This window comes from Chenopodium album, chromosome 5, assembly GCF_948465745.1.
Source record: "Chenopodium album chromosome 5, dcCheAlbu1.1, whole genome shotgun sequence".
Classification (NCBI taxonomy): Eukaryota; Viridiplantae; Streptophyta; class Magnoliopsida; order Caryophyllales; family Amaranthaceae; genus Chenopodium; species Chenopodium album.
Genome location: NC_137838.1, coordinates 55,575,370 through 55,589,339, shown reverse-complemented (window position 1 = coordinate 55,589,339; position 13,970 = coordinate 55,575,370). Strand labels below are relative to the sequence as shown.

The 13,970-nt window shown below is 33.5% G+C and overlaps 1 protein-coding gene across 1 annotated transcript; it reads left to right on the top strand.

Annotated features, from left to right (window-relative positions):
* Positions 1-6,896: 6,896 nt before the first annotated feature.
* LOC145632116 (ethylene-responsive transcription factor RAP2-3-like) lies at positions 6,897-9,928 on the top strand. The gene is made up of 2 exons (XM_081684404.1): positions 6,897-7,209; positions 9,146-9,928. The coding sequence occupies exons 1-2, from the start codon at positions 7,047-7,049 to the stop codon at positions 9,808-9,810; spliced, it is 828 nt and encodes a 275-aa protein (XP_081540530.1). The 5' UTR covers positions 6,897-7,046; the 3' UTR covers positions 9,811-9,928.
* The last annotated feature ends 4,042 nt before the right edge of the window (positions 9,929-13,970 follow it).

The window sequence follows — 13,970 nt, the reverse complement described above, 5'->3', positions numbered from 1 at the left end:
TTTGTTTTGGTAATTTAAGAGGTTTTAAAGTAGTTTAGTATTGCTGTAATTTTAATTGCTTTGGTATTGATTTATTCCTAATTGTTTGGTTTAGGAGAGGACTTTGTAGAAGGCGACTTCTAGTTTTAAAGTGGCCAACCGGATTGTTTACACAAGGTACGTACAAGATACGAAACCTTGCTTGTAGGTGCATGTTTAAGGACGGATCGAGAACTTAGTATCATGTATAGGATTGACTGGGTTAAATTGTCTGGTTATACATTGTGAATTTCAAATGATGTGCACTAGTTTATAATGCAAGTATTATTTGTGCTTTATTTATGCAAGGTGCGCTTAAAGGCAAAGGTATGTGTTTGGTGTAAAGATCAAATTATTACTCGTTCAGGATTATGTAAACAGGATGAGTAAAGGAGAAATTCAAGTCTTGTAAGACGAGGTTAAGGTTTTGGGGTGCCTTATGCACTCAAGGTGTTTATACACTGAGGTAGTAATGGAATAATAATAAATGTTGCTTACCACTAATAAATCAAGAATTGAAATTGAAAAGTTGTTTTACTTGATTGAATTGATATTGGATTGATTGTATTGTTATGCATATGAGTCATCACCAAGTTTAAACCTGTAAATCACATAAAGTGCAAGGTGGATGAGCAATAAAACTCTGGATTGGTGCACTTCTGGAGTAATGACAATCAGGGGTTGGGGTACATGGGGTATTAGCCGTGTACTTTTCTCGAGGCCGTCTGATCTACGAGTCTCTTCTTTCAAATATTATTTTTCTAAAACTAGGAGTTAGGTGAGATCTCATACTAACTACGGTCACGGAGTCGCGCCCGTGGTCGTTGGATGTTTATTGATGTTTCCGAAAGGAGGCATGGGGTTTTTCTTTATTGATGTTCCAAATGGAACATGGGTTGGACAACCTTGTCTATTTCTAAATCCAATTAAATAAATAAACGAGTCAGTTAATATTAAATAGTGAGGTCTTAATAAATTTGTGAATCGAGTCGTGAATTGAGTCTATATTTAATGATGCTTGTGCTTGAATATTAGTAGCATGTTAGGTATTTTCTCAATTCGTTTTCGCAGCTTGTATGTACTTAGCTTTGCTGACTGCGTGCTTTTGTGTGTGTCTTTCTTTGGTCATGGCCTTCGCCTTTCAATGACCCTGTGACGATCCAATTTTTACACTTGTAATATTGGGGAGCAGAATAACCACAGGTTCTCACACATGCAGCATTCATCAGGGTTGTGGGATCTTGAGTAGAGAGTTGGTGGTTTCCATATTATTTATTTTGCAAATTTTGAATTTAATTTAATTTGTTTTTAGTTGACGCTAATTCTTTTGAGTTTGAAGTTATTAGGACTATGAATTTAAACACTTACTACTTTTATTGGGTTTTGAATAAGGGCCTTAATGGTTCCAACTTGTAATACTTATTTTGATTTAATTCCTTTGTTTTGAGGTTTATTTAAAACTGTTTTGGTTTTCCGCTGCTAATTTCTGAGATAGCCTTAACGTTTGAACACGTGGCGGTAGCACACCAGTAATTCTCTTGAAAATTGTTCAGGTTATATACAGGTTTCTCACAGGTTTTTAAGAGAGAATTATTGGGGTGTTACATCCGTACTGTACGGACGGCTGGCCAAGGTGGTGCTCATGGTGGTGTGGTGGTTCTTGGCTTGTTCGTTCCTCTCCTCTCCTTAGAAGGTTGATTGAAAGTTTTCGATCACAACTAACTAGCATTAGTGGATGTTCAATTTGTGCCCGTGGACCAAATAGAGGAATCACGTTTGGGGTTCTAAATCTCCTTATTTTTCTTGCTCGATCACTCATGGAACACACTTCAAAGGTATAATTATGTGTTCTTTATGTTATATGCTTGTAGATGTTGTTTAGATGCTTATGAATATGTTTCATGAAAACTCTACACTCTTTCCCTTCCCCTAGTGCCGGCTTTCTCCTTCCTCGTCGATTCCCTCATATTTCCTACCTAATTTCATCTCTTTCCCCGATTCCCTCTCCTTCCATTCCCAATATTGCCGCCGCGAACCGAACTCCACCAATTCCCTCTCCTTTCTAGATTTTTGCGATTCCCTCTCCTTCCCCTAATTCCCATCCCAGCCGCACTAAACTGAACTCCGCTGCCGCTCATGGTAATGCCAAGATTAGTTTAATTTCTCCTTATTCTTCTCCTGGGTATTTGGATAATATAATTAGGGGGATAAAGTCTTCAAATATAATGCTCTGGGTTCCATCCACATCAATTAAGGTTTCTTAAGGTTTTACGGGTGGTGAGGTCATTGTTAGAGCCTGACAGGATAAAGTTGTATCACCTAATCAAAAGAATTACCTAAGTCCTCTAACTATAGCAGATAGGGAAGTAGGGTCGAATCCACATGGCAACAAGTCTTTCTATTCCTAATTAATTATTATAATCTAAACTAGTAAGTAACCAAATTGTTGTTAAGGGAATTAAACTAAGGAGAAAAGTTAAACTAAAGCAAATTAAGTTAGGGAGAAATCAATATATAAGTCAAAGCCTTTTTTAGGGTATAGATTCACTAATAAATAATATTCCAAAGTAAAACACAACAATATACTTAATAAATAATCGCTTTCAAAAATAATAATAATAATTAATAATTAATAATAATACTAATAATAATTAATAATAATAATAATAATAATAAATAACCCCTTTATATTATTAATGGATCTCCACAAACCTAGAAATAAAACTACTCACACATAATTAAATCTAGCTAATCTAAGCAAAACAAATAAACAAGACATGATTCAACAAAACAATTAAATTACTGAAAGTAAAACGGGAAGAAATTGTTACCAAAGTAAATGGAAATAATGAATTGCATAAACCAAAAATATTCAGAGAACAAGAGTCATTATAAAAAGCTTAAACTAAAATCTGAGAATTAAACTAATGAAAAGACGAAAAAAAATCTCATTTAGAAAAGCTTATATATACTTAAGCTAAAAAATCCTAATGTCTAGTTGGGCGTCATCTCGCCCGGTCGAGCCCGCCTTTTAGCTGGGATAGCTTCCGCTCACGCTCGGTTGGGCATGCCTCCGGGCAAAGAGCACTTCTCTTCCTTCTACCTCGCCCGGTCAGATGCGCCTCAGGGCGAGGGCCTACCCGGTCCGACGAGCTCTTCGGGCAACCAAGGATCTTCGATTGGGCCATATAGTTGGCCCAATCTGGATTCCCTCTTTGGGGCCTTGAATACTTGGTCTATTGCCTCGAACTCTTCTTCGTCGAGCCCTTAACGCATATTAGTAATAAAATTGGCTCCAAAGAGCCAAAATACTCCTAAATATGACCAAGGGACGGGGGTCGGTAAAGCACTATATAAATGGACATAGCAGCCCCGGGTTGTGGGTAGGTAAGGGTTGGGCTGGTTGGGGGAGGGCCGGGGGAAGAAGTGGGTGGGTTTTTTTTTTAAAAAAAATAGGGGTATTTTAGACATTTCTTTTTTACCTCCGTTTAAATTATTATCCATGGTTAATGTTAGTTAAAATACTTAACTAATGTTACCACTGAATTAGTTTTACAAATTATGATTGCCGAAGATAATTTGATATTTTAGTATTTACCGTTGAGAAAAAAAGAAAACTGGAGAGTACCATTGAGAATTTCCCAAAATATTAAGATAATTTATCTTATATATATAAAAAAAATCTACAACCGAAACAAGCAAAAAAAATAGAACAATAAGAACTACTCTAAATAAATATTTTTTTTCCTTTGCTTTAAATAAATAAGAAAGGCAAGATAACTGTTAAAAAAATTAAAAACAACAAGTAGAGTCATTGTAAATTAGTGATATTTTACCCTTTAAATTTATAAATCAATTCAACTAAAGTTTATTGTTCCAAAGAGAAAATGACCACTAATTTATTTTTTTTTTTTATATATTAAGATTAGAAAATTTTCTAATTCCCTTGAATCTTCATTCGTTAATCTATAAAATAGATTGTTTGTTTTCAACTAAAAACGGATTCCAACTCAATTTAAAATTTGTCAACAAACTACAAAAATAGAGATAATCTATATTAACGTGTCTCATCTATTATATTTGAATAACGTAAATAGATTTTTTTTTATTGGGAACGTAAATAAATGTTTAAATGTATACAAAACCTATAAACAAATACAAGCTTAGCGTAATTTATAAAAATATTCTCATTTGAATATCTGAGCGTTGCTTTGGCAAAGAATAGAGATTTTTTTTATTATTTTTATTTTAGACAATTATCATTTCAAATGAGAATATTTATTATTTTTATTTTAGACAATTATTATTTCAAATAGTTGACACGTTAAATTTTTTTTTTTTTTTTACTAGTTACGGTAACTTTGATCATATATTTTTAATAAGGTGAAATAAATTTAATTATTTCATCTGTTACATATTAGTTGCAAGTTTGGAATATTTATGTATCACAAATAATACCCCAAAGTCACAAATAATATGTAACCGGGGGGGGGGGGGAGGAATGATATATGTTGTTGAATAGGTATTAATACAAAATTTTGTAATATATATCAACCTTGTAAATTTAACTTCAAATTAATTGGTTGTCTTCACCTTTTGGGGTTTGGTTGGCTAATTTTATTTTTCGTTACTCTTCGTCTAGTTCGGAAAACAAGGTTATGGCTTTATTTGCTATTCTTTGGGCTATTTGGCTTTCTAGGAACCATCTGACAAGGTTCAGGCAAGCAGTCTGGTCGCTTGGTACAATTGAGAGTCTGGCTAAGGACTGGTATTATCGGTGTGTTCAGGTCTGGAGCTGAAGAACTCTTCAATTTGTTCTCGTTCGGCTGCTGGTCCGGGTTTGTCGGCTGTCCCGTGGCTTTGCTTGTAGGGGTTACCTAATATATTTCCCACATTGTGCTTGATTGTGGATAGGGCTTGGGATAGTTCTACATATAGAGTAGGGGCAGGCTAGGTTATCCGTAACCTTTGCTCGTCGAAGGTCCTGAGTGGTGGGAGGTTGGCTTTTATGGCGAGTTCTGCTTTACATTTTGAGTTACAGGCTTGTTTCTGGGGGGTTCAGTTTGCAGTGCGCAAGGGTTTCTTGAAGATCCGGATTCATACAGATTGTGCTGTTGTCCTTTCTTTTCTCTTGTCTCGAAGGTCTTTAGACATTTCGATTTGGTAGCTCATTCTAGACTTGAGAGACGTCGTTCGTTCCCTGTTGGCGTGTCTGTTGAAGCATAAAAGTTTTGATGATGAGGAACTTAAACTAAAGCAAACTTGACTAATAAAGGTTTTCAAGTGTTTGATTAGTTTAGGTGAAGTTTGATCATGGTGATGAAAGAAGTAGCTGAAACTAAGAAGACACGAAGAAGTCTTTATCAAAGAAGTTAAACAAATTAGAAGAAGAGTTCTCTAACAAGAACTAAGTTCCCTAACAGGAACGTTCCCTAACAGGAACTTGAAGACAACAAGCTAAGGTTCTTTAGAGGAACTCAACCAGCTTGGAGCCCAAGTAATCTGCCTGAACAAAAGCGCGGCGCAGCTATTAATTTAGTTAAGATTTTATCTTTCTAGATTATTGTTAATATGTTAAGTAGGTTATTGCACGAAGTTTATTAGAAGCGTGACAAGTTAAGCTTGGTAAATAAATAAAACGGAAAATAATAAAAGATAGATTTTAGAAAAAGATTTTCTAAACGATTTATTTTCTTTAAATCAGTTTGTTAAAAAGATAATTCTTTTTAACAAAATATCTTTTTATCTTTATTTTTCAGAAAAGATTTTATTCATGTGATTTACATAAAACCGTGTTTAAAGATAAGTTAATTTAACTTATTTATCTTTTAGAAAACCTACTTTCTGTACGAGTGTGACTTGTATAAATAGTAGAGAGCAAAATGGTTTTAGGTTTTTGTGAATTTATGCGTGAAGAAATCAATGTGCGTAATTGAGTAAGTTTACCAAGCTTCTAACTTGTCATATTAGTTTCGGATTTCGTGCATTGCTTGCCTGACATACTAGGTGTCGAATTCTTGTGTTGGGTTGGGTTATTTGGGTGTGTTTATTGTTTTTATCATACACATTTTTGTAAGCTTCTTGGTGAGGCTGAGTGTTTGTACTTTGGTAGTACGAGTAGTACTTTGGTGGTACGAATGAATCTAGGCGTGGTGCTTAGGTTGGGTAGGAAAGGGTCCTATCAAGTAGCATGTTCAGTGAGAAACTTGTGAAATAAAGGTCTGTGTCTAATAGGTTGTAACTTGGTGTTTTCCCTATTATAGTGGAGTTTGTGTGTTTGAAATCCCTCAGGCAGGGTCGAGGTTTTACTTCCAGTTGGGCCCTGGAAGGTTTCCTTGTAAAATCTGTGAGTGCTTTTAAGTTCCTATATGCATTCTTTTATAATCCGCAAAAAGTAGTCATTAGGAACTCGATACAATTCACCTACCCTCTTGTATTAATCGTCTCAACTAACAGTGTCAGATTCGGAAAGTTTCTCGGGATTGGGTTTCACCAACTCACTGGTTGGCTGGGTGTGCTCGTCGTAGGCAATTGTTGTAATTTCAATATAATCTTTCTTTCATAGATCTGTTGTCAAAAAAAATAAATAAATAAAAATTATAAAAACTTCAAATTAAGTCATTGACATGTGTATCAAGTTTTACCGTATCAATGATTCTGGACGGATAGAGTATTATAGACAAGGATATCTTTCTTGTTGACGACTTGACGTTAAAAAACGCAGCCAAGTTGAGCAATAATACAACTTGGACAGTACTCGTGTGACTTGCACATCCTTTTACCCAATAAATCAGTTCCATACTAATTTAAATATTTCCTCATTTGTTTTATTTACTCTTATTATTAATTATTGCCTTCTCTAGGCTCTAGTAGTCACTTCTTTATCTTCGGTTATCAGCAGTCTCTGTTTTCTCTATAAATAAACAAACCTCTGCACCTTTTATCCCCCTCTTTCTCTTCATATCTACTTCAGCAAACCCAACCTTAAAAAAAAGTAGTTGAATGTTGAAGATTAGGTGTTGAACATAATGTGTGGTGGCGCTATTATCTCCGACCTTATCGCCGCCAAGCGCGGCCGTAATCTTACCACTCACGATCTCTGGTCCGAGCTCGATGCCGACCTTCTTACCTCTTTTCCTCCTAAATCCAACTCATCGTGCTCTTCTCAACCAGCTCTTACCCCTCAACAAGGTAAGGCATTTTATTTTTTTTTTTCTTTTTCATCGAGTTTATATTGTTTTTTAGTTTAACTTATGTTTTGTAAACATAAAATTAAAATATCTATAAACAAAAGTAGGAAAGAAATTAGAGGATTATAATGAGCTATAGTAGTTAATAAAGATAGTTTGTATTGCACCCAAAAAATAAATAAATAAATTAAAAATTCGTAGTTAATATCCTATTTCTATTTCGTTTGTATTGGTTGTTAGATTAATTTTGTGTTAAAAAATTCAAACATTGTTATTATTGTATAAAGCATTATACAGCTTAAGTGTAACGTTATTAGCTTCATATAATCATTTTTTTTTCACTAATCCAGGTCGGGAAGGTCTGTGAGAGGTTTTAGCCGGTAGGGACCTTCTCCTTAAAAAAAAAAAAAAAAAAAAAAAAAAAAAAAAAAAAAAAAAAACTATATTTGTTAAAATGCTATCACGTATAAATTTGAGAATTTTATGAAAAAATCACATAATTGGATTGATTAATGATCCCGTATAATTTTTAGAATTTGTAAGAAAAGTACACCTAGATTGGTGTTATTAATGTTACTTATTTTTAGGATTTAATTTTTTAGCTCGTATATGTAGTACTTCAAATATTTTTCTATTTAAATACCCTTAAAATAATTCGTTCTAGGTGCAAATTACACAAGAATTAAGTTAAATAAACATTTTTTATGTGTAATTTTTTTTTTTGGCGAAAAAATATACTCCTGTTGCTCTAAAAGAATGTTCCTTTTAGCCAAATTTTAGTTCTAAAATGTCTATCCTATTTTTGCATAAAATAGCCTCCTATTTGCAATGATATTTGTGTAAATTACCTTTCTCCTGTAAAAATTTTTTTTCCACATAATTATACTACTTTCTCTCTCTACTTTTTTACAAACCTAATATTAATTTATTTTTTCAATATATTTTTATTAGCTTTTCCTACATTTATACTTCTAAATTAAATTTCTTAATACCCGTAAAATCTCCCCAAAAAATCGTTTAAGGGATGGAGGATTACATTATTTCAACATTATGTCGACACAACTTTGGACAACCGAGATAAATTGAATAATAATTGATAAACAGTAAATGCCATTGAGTTGATAAGATAAATAAAATACATTATTTGTTTTTTGTTTTTTGTTTTTTTTTACAACAAACAAAAAGAGAGCACCTTAATATGTTTGATTCTTGTTCATGCATTGATGCATGAACTTCAATTCGTGTTAGAAGATAGCAGAATTAAGGGAACGATTTTCCATAATAGTGTTGAAATAATACATTGATTTAAAAATAAATTCCCTACATAGTGTCCACGTAGGATCGTTTTTTTTGCTTTTGGTTCAACTTAAAACCGCTAATGGTAATAGCGGTTTTAAAAAAGAGACCGCCTCTAACAATAACAGGTCTTTTTGCGTCCTTGGTTAATTCACAAGGCATAGTCTACTAGGAAAATTATTTCAAAGAGACCGCCTTTCAATACGACAGGTCTTTTTGTGTCCTTGTTAATTTTTAGCCCACAACAAGAAAAGAGAGTGCTGACAATTACATTTATAACTTTAAAGAGACCGCCTTTCAATAAAAACAGGTCTCTTTGACTTTATTTTACAAAAATTGCAAAACCGCTAATACCGTTAGCGGTTTTAAGTTGAACCGAAAATCAATCCTACGTGGACACTACTTTGGGAATTTGTTTTTAAAACGAAGCATAATGGGAATTAATTTCTATTTTAACAATATTAAGGAAAATCGTTCGAATTAAGGAATCAACAAAATATTTGATCAACTAATACTCCGTATTACTTATATAAATAAATGAAGTCATATTATAGAAATGGACAAATTTAATTTATTAATAAGAATCTAATATGATATAAGATGTTGTCATGTTCGTAATAATTTTGTCTTGAATTCGTTAGGTTCGCCGTATGCCGATGGGGTCAACGCTCATCAAGAGGATGTCAACCGAGAGGAGCGAGTTGCAAACCCGAGTCAAATTCGGCGAACTCGGAAGAATGTATACCGAGGTATAAGGCGGCGTCCGTGGGGTAAATGGGCGGCCGAGATCCGAGACCCACGGAAAGGCGTTCGGGTCTGGCTCGGCACCTTCAACTCCCCTGTAGATGCTGCCCGTGCCTATGATGTCGCGGCGAAGAAGATTCGCGGCGACAAGGCCAAGCTCAACTTCCCAGACACCCCACCACCACCACCGTCTCCATCGCTGACGGCGCCGTTGGAGGAGATCTTCCTACCTGCTGTAAAGAGGCAGTGCAGGTCGGATTTCACCGAGTTGTCAACCCTTAGCATTGAGTCGGCTCAGCTGAGTAGCGAGTCGACTCAGATGCCAGTGATGAGTATGGGATTCTACGGAGATGGGGTGGACCATCTTACTTCAGAAGAGGGTTTTGTGAATGGGGTGAATCATAATGAGCTGAGTCAGCAAATATTAGACCTTGAATCTTTACTTGGTTTGGACCACGGGGCTGAACTCGCTGAGTCGGACTCAACGAGTTTGCCCTGGGTCATGGACGAGTTTCCTATGATAAATGGTTATGATCAATTTAAGTATAAGTTTGTTTTTTAATTTAGATGCTACTTTACTTTTATTAATGTGACGTATAGACGGGTTAATGTAATGTTTAAGACCTTTTACTTTGATACTTTCTACATGGTACATAAAGTTAGTACAGTATTTTGTGATAGTTGCTACTTTGCCCAAATTAAACTACTCGTAATACTCTTTTGTTCAAAATTAATTATCACGTTAGTAATCAAAATTATACTAATAACGGCATCTTATATTCTGGACCATTCACGGGAGTGTATAAAATATGAACTCTGAATTGAAAGTTAGCGTTAGTGCTAAATAAAAATAGTGAAATCTGCATGTTTCAGTAATTCTGTTTGGAGTAATTGGATGCATGTGTAAAGATATGTACTCCGTATTACGGTGTTGCTTAAAAAAAAATAGGATGCAGTTATCAAATTGTGTTTGATTTTGTTTTGAGTTAATTGAAGCAAGCGGCTTTTGTCAGTTCGTACACCTGTCCTCACACTAATGATGGTTGGCTGGCTAACATAGTTCACAAGTCTTATCTTTATTTTATTTATTTATTTTTTAAAAAAAAAAAAAAAAAACTTTGAAAATTTTTGAGCTTATCATGCTTTTAATTTTACAAAATAAAAACTAAAAATACTCCGTAAAATGCGAAATATTATTTTGTCAACTTAAATTTGAGTTATTAACTTTTTTTTCATTGTTGTATTAGTTTTTGCATGTACAATGAATCCATCCTTTGATGACAGATGACTTGACTTTGTTTTCATAGCAATATCGAAGAGATTGGTTGGAGTCTATAGGCGGACAATCTCTTTATTATAAGTTTCTTTATTTTTGTTTTTTTTTTTTTTTTTTTTTTTTTTTTTGGTTGGAATGATACAAGCCGTACAAAATTAATTAAGCAATATCGAAGAGTGGAAGAGTGGGACCATGGAGGGATTAAACGAGGAAGAGGGAGACCAAAGATGACTTGGTTGGAAGGAGTGAGGAAGGATATGAAGTGCATGGATTTACGTGAGGATGAAGTTTTGGATCGTAAGGGATGGAGGAGAAAGATTTATGTTGATGACTACACGGAATAATCAAATTTGGTTCATGTTAGCCGACCCCACTTTTGGGATTAAGGCTTTGATTGATTGATTGATTGATTGATTTTTTTGGTTGGAATAATACAAGCCGTACATCCAGTGGCGGACCCAGGATTTTCCACCTAGGGGAACGGACTAAAGGTGGCCTACATTCTATAAATAGATTAACCTTTTAAACATACAAAAATTGTACGGACTATGCTTAATACTTATAAGTTTTACAACCCGAAAATCCAAATTTCTTAGTTGTACAGTCCAAAAATTGGAAAAAAAAAAAAAAAAAAACCATATTTACTATTGGGTTTGGATCCTCTAGAGTTGAACTCTATAGAGTTCAATAAATCTAGACCCTCCACAAAAGATCAATGGCTAATATTCATCTTGCATGCATTTCAAAATAAAAAATAAAAGTTCAATAAAAAATAATTTAAAACTCTCACTCTCACAACTCTACAACTCTATAATTTTCAAACTCTAGAGGATCTCAACTCTTACAATTACAACTTCACCTTCAAATCTTCATTTTATTTTTTTGAAAGCGATATACAATCAAATTTATCAAATAATTCATAAATGTGATTTCTAATTCACGATAATCCTAACAAATAAACAATTTCTTATTCAAATTTGGTAAATAGCGGATCCTTAGGTTCAAAGTTTTTAAACCCGTGACAATTTAATTTATATTAAGATATATAATAATATCAAACACCTTTACCCGAAATCCCTACTATAACCAATAATTTGGGGTTGTAATGTATGCATTAATAAAAAAAAAATAAAATTATGTAAATACTATGGTAATTTAGAAGTTAGAACATGATACCATTAAAGTAGTACTATGTGTTACTTCTAATTGAATGTGTGAAGTAAAAAAAAAATTACTATGGTAATTTAGAAGTTAGAATATGATGCCATTAAAGTAGTACTATGTATTACTTGTAATTGAATGTGTGAAGTAAAGAAACACAAGAAAAGAGGAAAACTTTAAAATAAAAATAAGAAGAACAAAATGTTGGTCAAAGGGATTGACCCATGACCATGCAGACTACTAATAAGCCTTGCAACCATTGAACCAAACTCTTTTTCTTACTATTCTTTATGCTGCACATAATTTCTTTTAACTATTTTTTTTTTTTTTTTATTGAAGTGGGGGACAGCTGTCCCCCTTGTACCCCCTCCCTCTGCCCCTGCGTACATCCATAACTCTACATACTCCAGGATCCGTCGACCCATATCGATTATATGTACAAAATTATTCTTTTTTTTTTTTGGTGAAGTATTGTACAAAATTATAAAATAAAGGAAATTTTGTGTAGAACTATCCTAAAGATAGGGTCATTTGTGAACAACTATCCATTTTTTTTTTATTTGTTTAGAACTGCCCACAAGTTTGAAAACGTTTGAGTAGCACTACCCATGAACATTTTCCGTCCAATTAAGACGTTATCGTAGCCCACTTTTTTCACCTTTGCCACACAATTAACTCTCCGAGTTTGTTTAAAGGTTTTAATTCACCTTAATTAACCTAATTAGGGTTTTAATTAGAATTCATTTTAGGGTTCATGAGTTTTAAATTATTTGGGAATTTTGATTTCTAAGGTGTGGGGGTTTAATTGAATTGGGGTTTTGGCTTATTTTAGCATTAATTGGCCATTGTAATTGATAAAAAGTGAAAAATTGGGCCAATATAACATTTTAATTGGACGGAAAACGTTAGTAGGTAGTGCTACCCAAACGTTTCCAAACTTGTGGGTAGTTCTAAACAAATAAAAAAAATGGGTAGTTGTTCACAAATGACCCTATCTTTAGGGTAGTTTTACACAAAATTTCCTAAAATAAAAATAAAGTTAATATTTGTTCACTAAAGTCCGAACTTACAATGTTACAAGATTACAACTATTGGAAATGCTCACGCTCCATAATTATTTCGATGCAGTGCGAAATCAACATCACTACGATCATAACGTACAAGAAATAAACATTAGTTAAGATCACGAAATAATATATACGTGATAGTACTTAATTGACAATTGACATACAACTGAATTTACACAATTTGCGCAATTGCTCAATTTTATATTAATAGAACTTCCTTTAATCAGGTTGTTATAAAGGGGACAAAATTGGTGACCCAACATATAAAAAAAATAAGGATAATAAAAATCATGTATATAAGTATATTAGCTTATGGAAAGATGCATGAACCAAATGATTGAAATTTTTGTAGTGGAGCTTTCAACATCAGCTTTTTCAACATTGAAAATAGTATAATGCAATCGGGTGCACCCGGAAAGAATATTAGACATATTTTAAAGAATATGGGCAAAAAAAAGAACGTGGGCAAAAAAAAAAGAACATGCTAGTGTTAGAAAAAGAACATACCTATGTTTGACAAAAGAACATGTTTGTGTTTGACAAGAAAATGATATTACAAAGAACATAAAGTCTTTACAAAAAGAACATATTATTTTTCATGGTTATTTAGGTGTTGAACGTGTTTGAAAAAGAACATTATATTTGACAAAAAAGAACATGTTTGTGTTTGACAAAGATGTAGGTGATCATTGGGTGGGCCGGGCCAAGGTTAAAAAATCAGCTCACTTCTCGGGTCGGGCCAAATTTTGGGCCGAAGTTTTTGTGCCCAAAATTGTCCGGCCGTGCGGGCTTTTCGGGTCGAGTAAAAAAATCAACTAAAATGCATTCCCAAACCCGCCCAAAAAATTAACTTTAAGGGCCGGGTCCGACCCGATTTTGGGGGCGAAAAAAATTCTGCACAAAACCCGTGCAAAATCGGGTCGGGTCGTTCTAACTTTGATCACCTCTAGCCAAAGAACATAAAGTCTTTACAAAAAGAACATGATAATACATTAAAGAACATGTTTTTTTTTTCTGGTTACTCGAGTGATTGGTTTTTTTATTTTTTATTTTTTTATTTTTAATGTACATACATTAAAGAATATATTGTATAATATAAAGAACATATAGTTCAAACTCAAAGAACATAATCATCAAACTTAAAGAACATATTATGCTCATGTTCTTTATAAATATATATAATGTTCTTTTTTTGCCCATGTTCTTTTAAATATACCT

What these genes read in the sequence shown, in the direction of transcription:
- LOC145632116 (XM_081684404.1), top strand. Translation starts at nt 7,047, where the DNA reads ATGTGTGGTGGCGCTATTATCTCCGACCTTATCGCCGCCAAGCGCGGC. An exon ending in AGCTCTTACCCCTCAACAAG is followed by an intron (nt 7,210 to 9,145) that starts GTAAGGCATTTT and finishes TGAATTCGTTAG; the next exon opens with GTTCGCCGTATGCCGATGGG.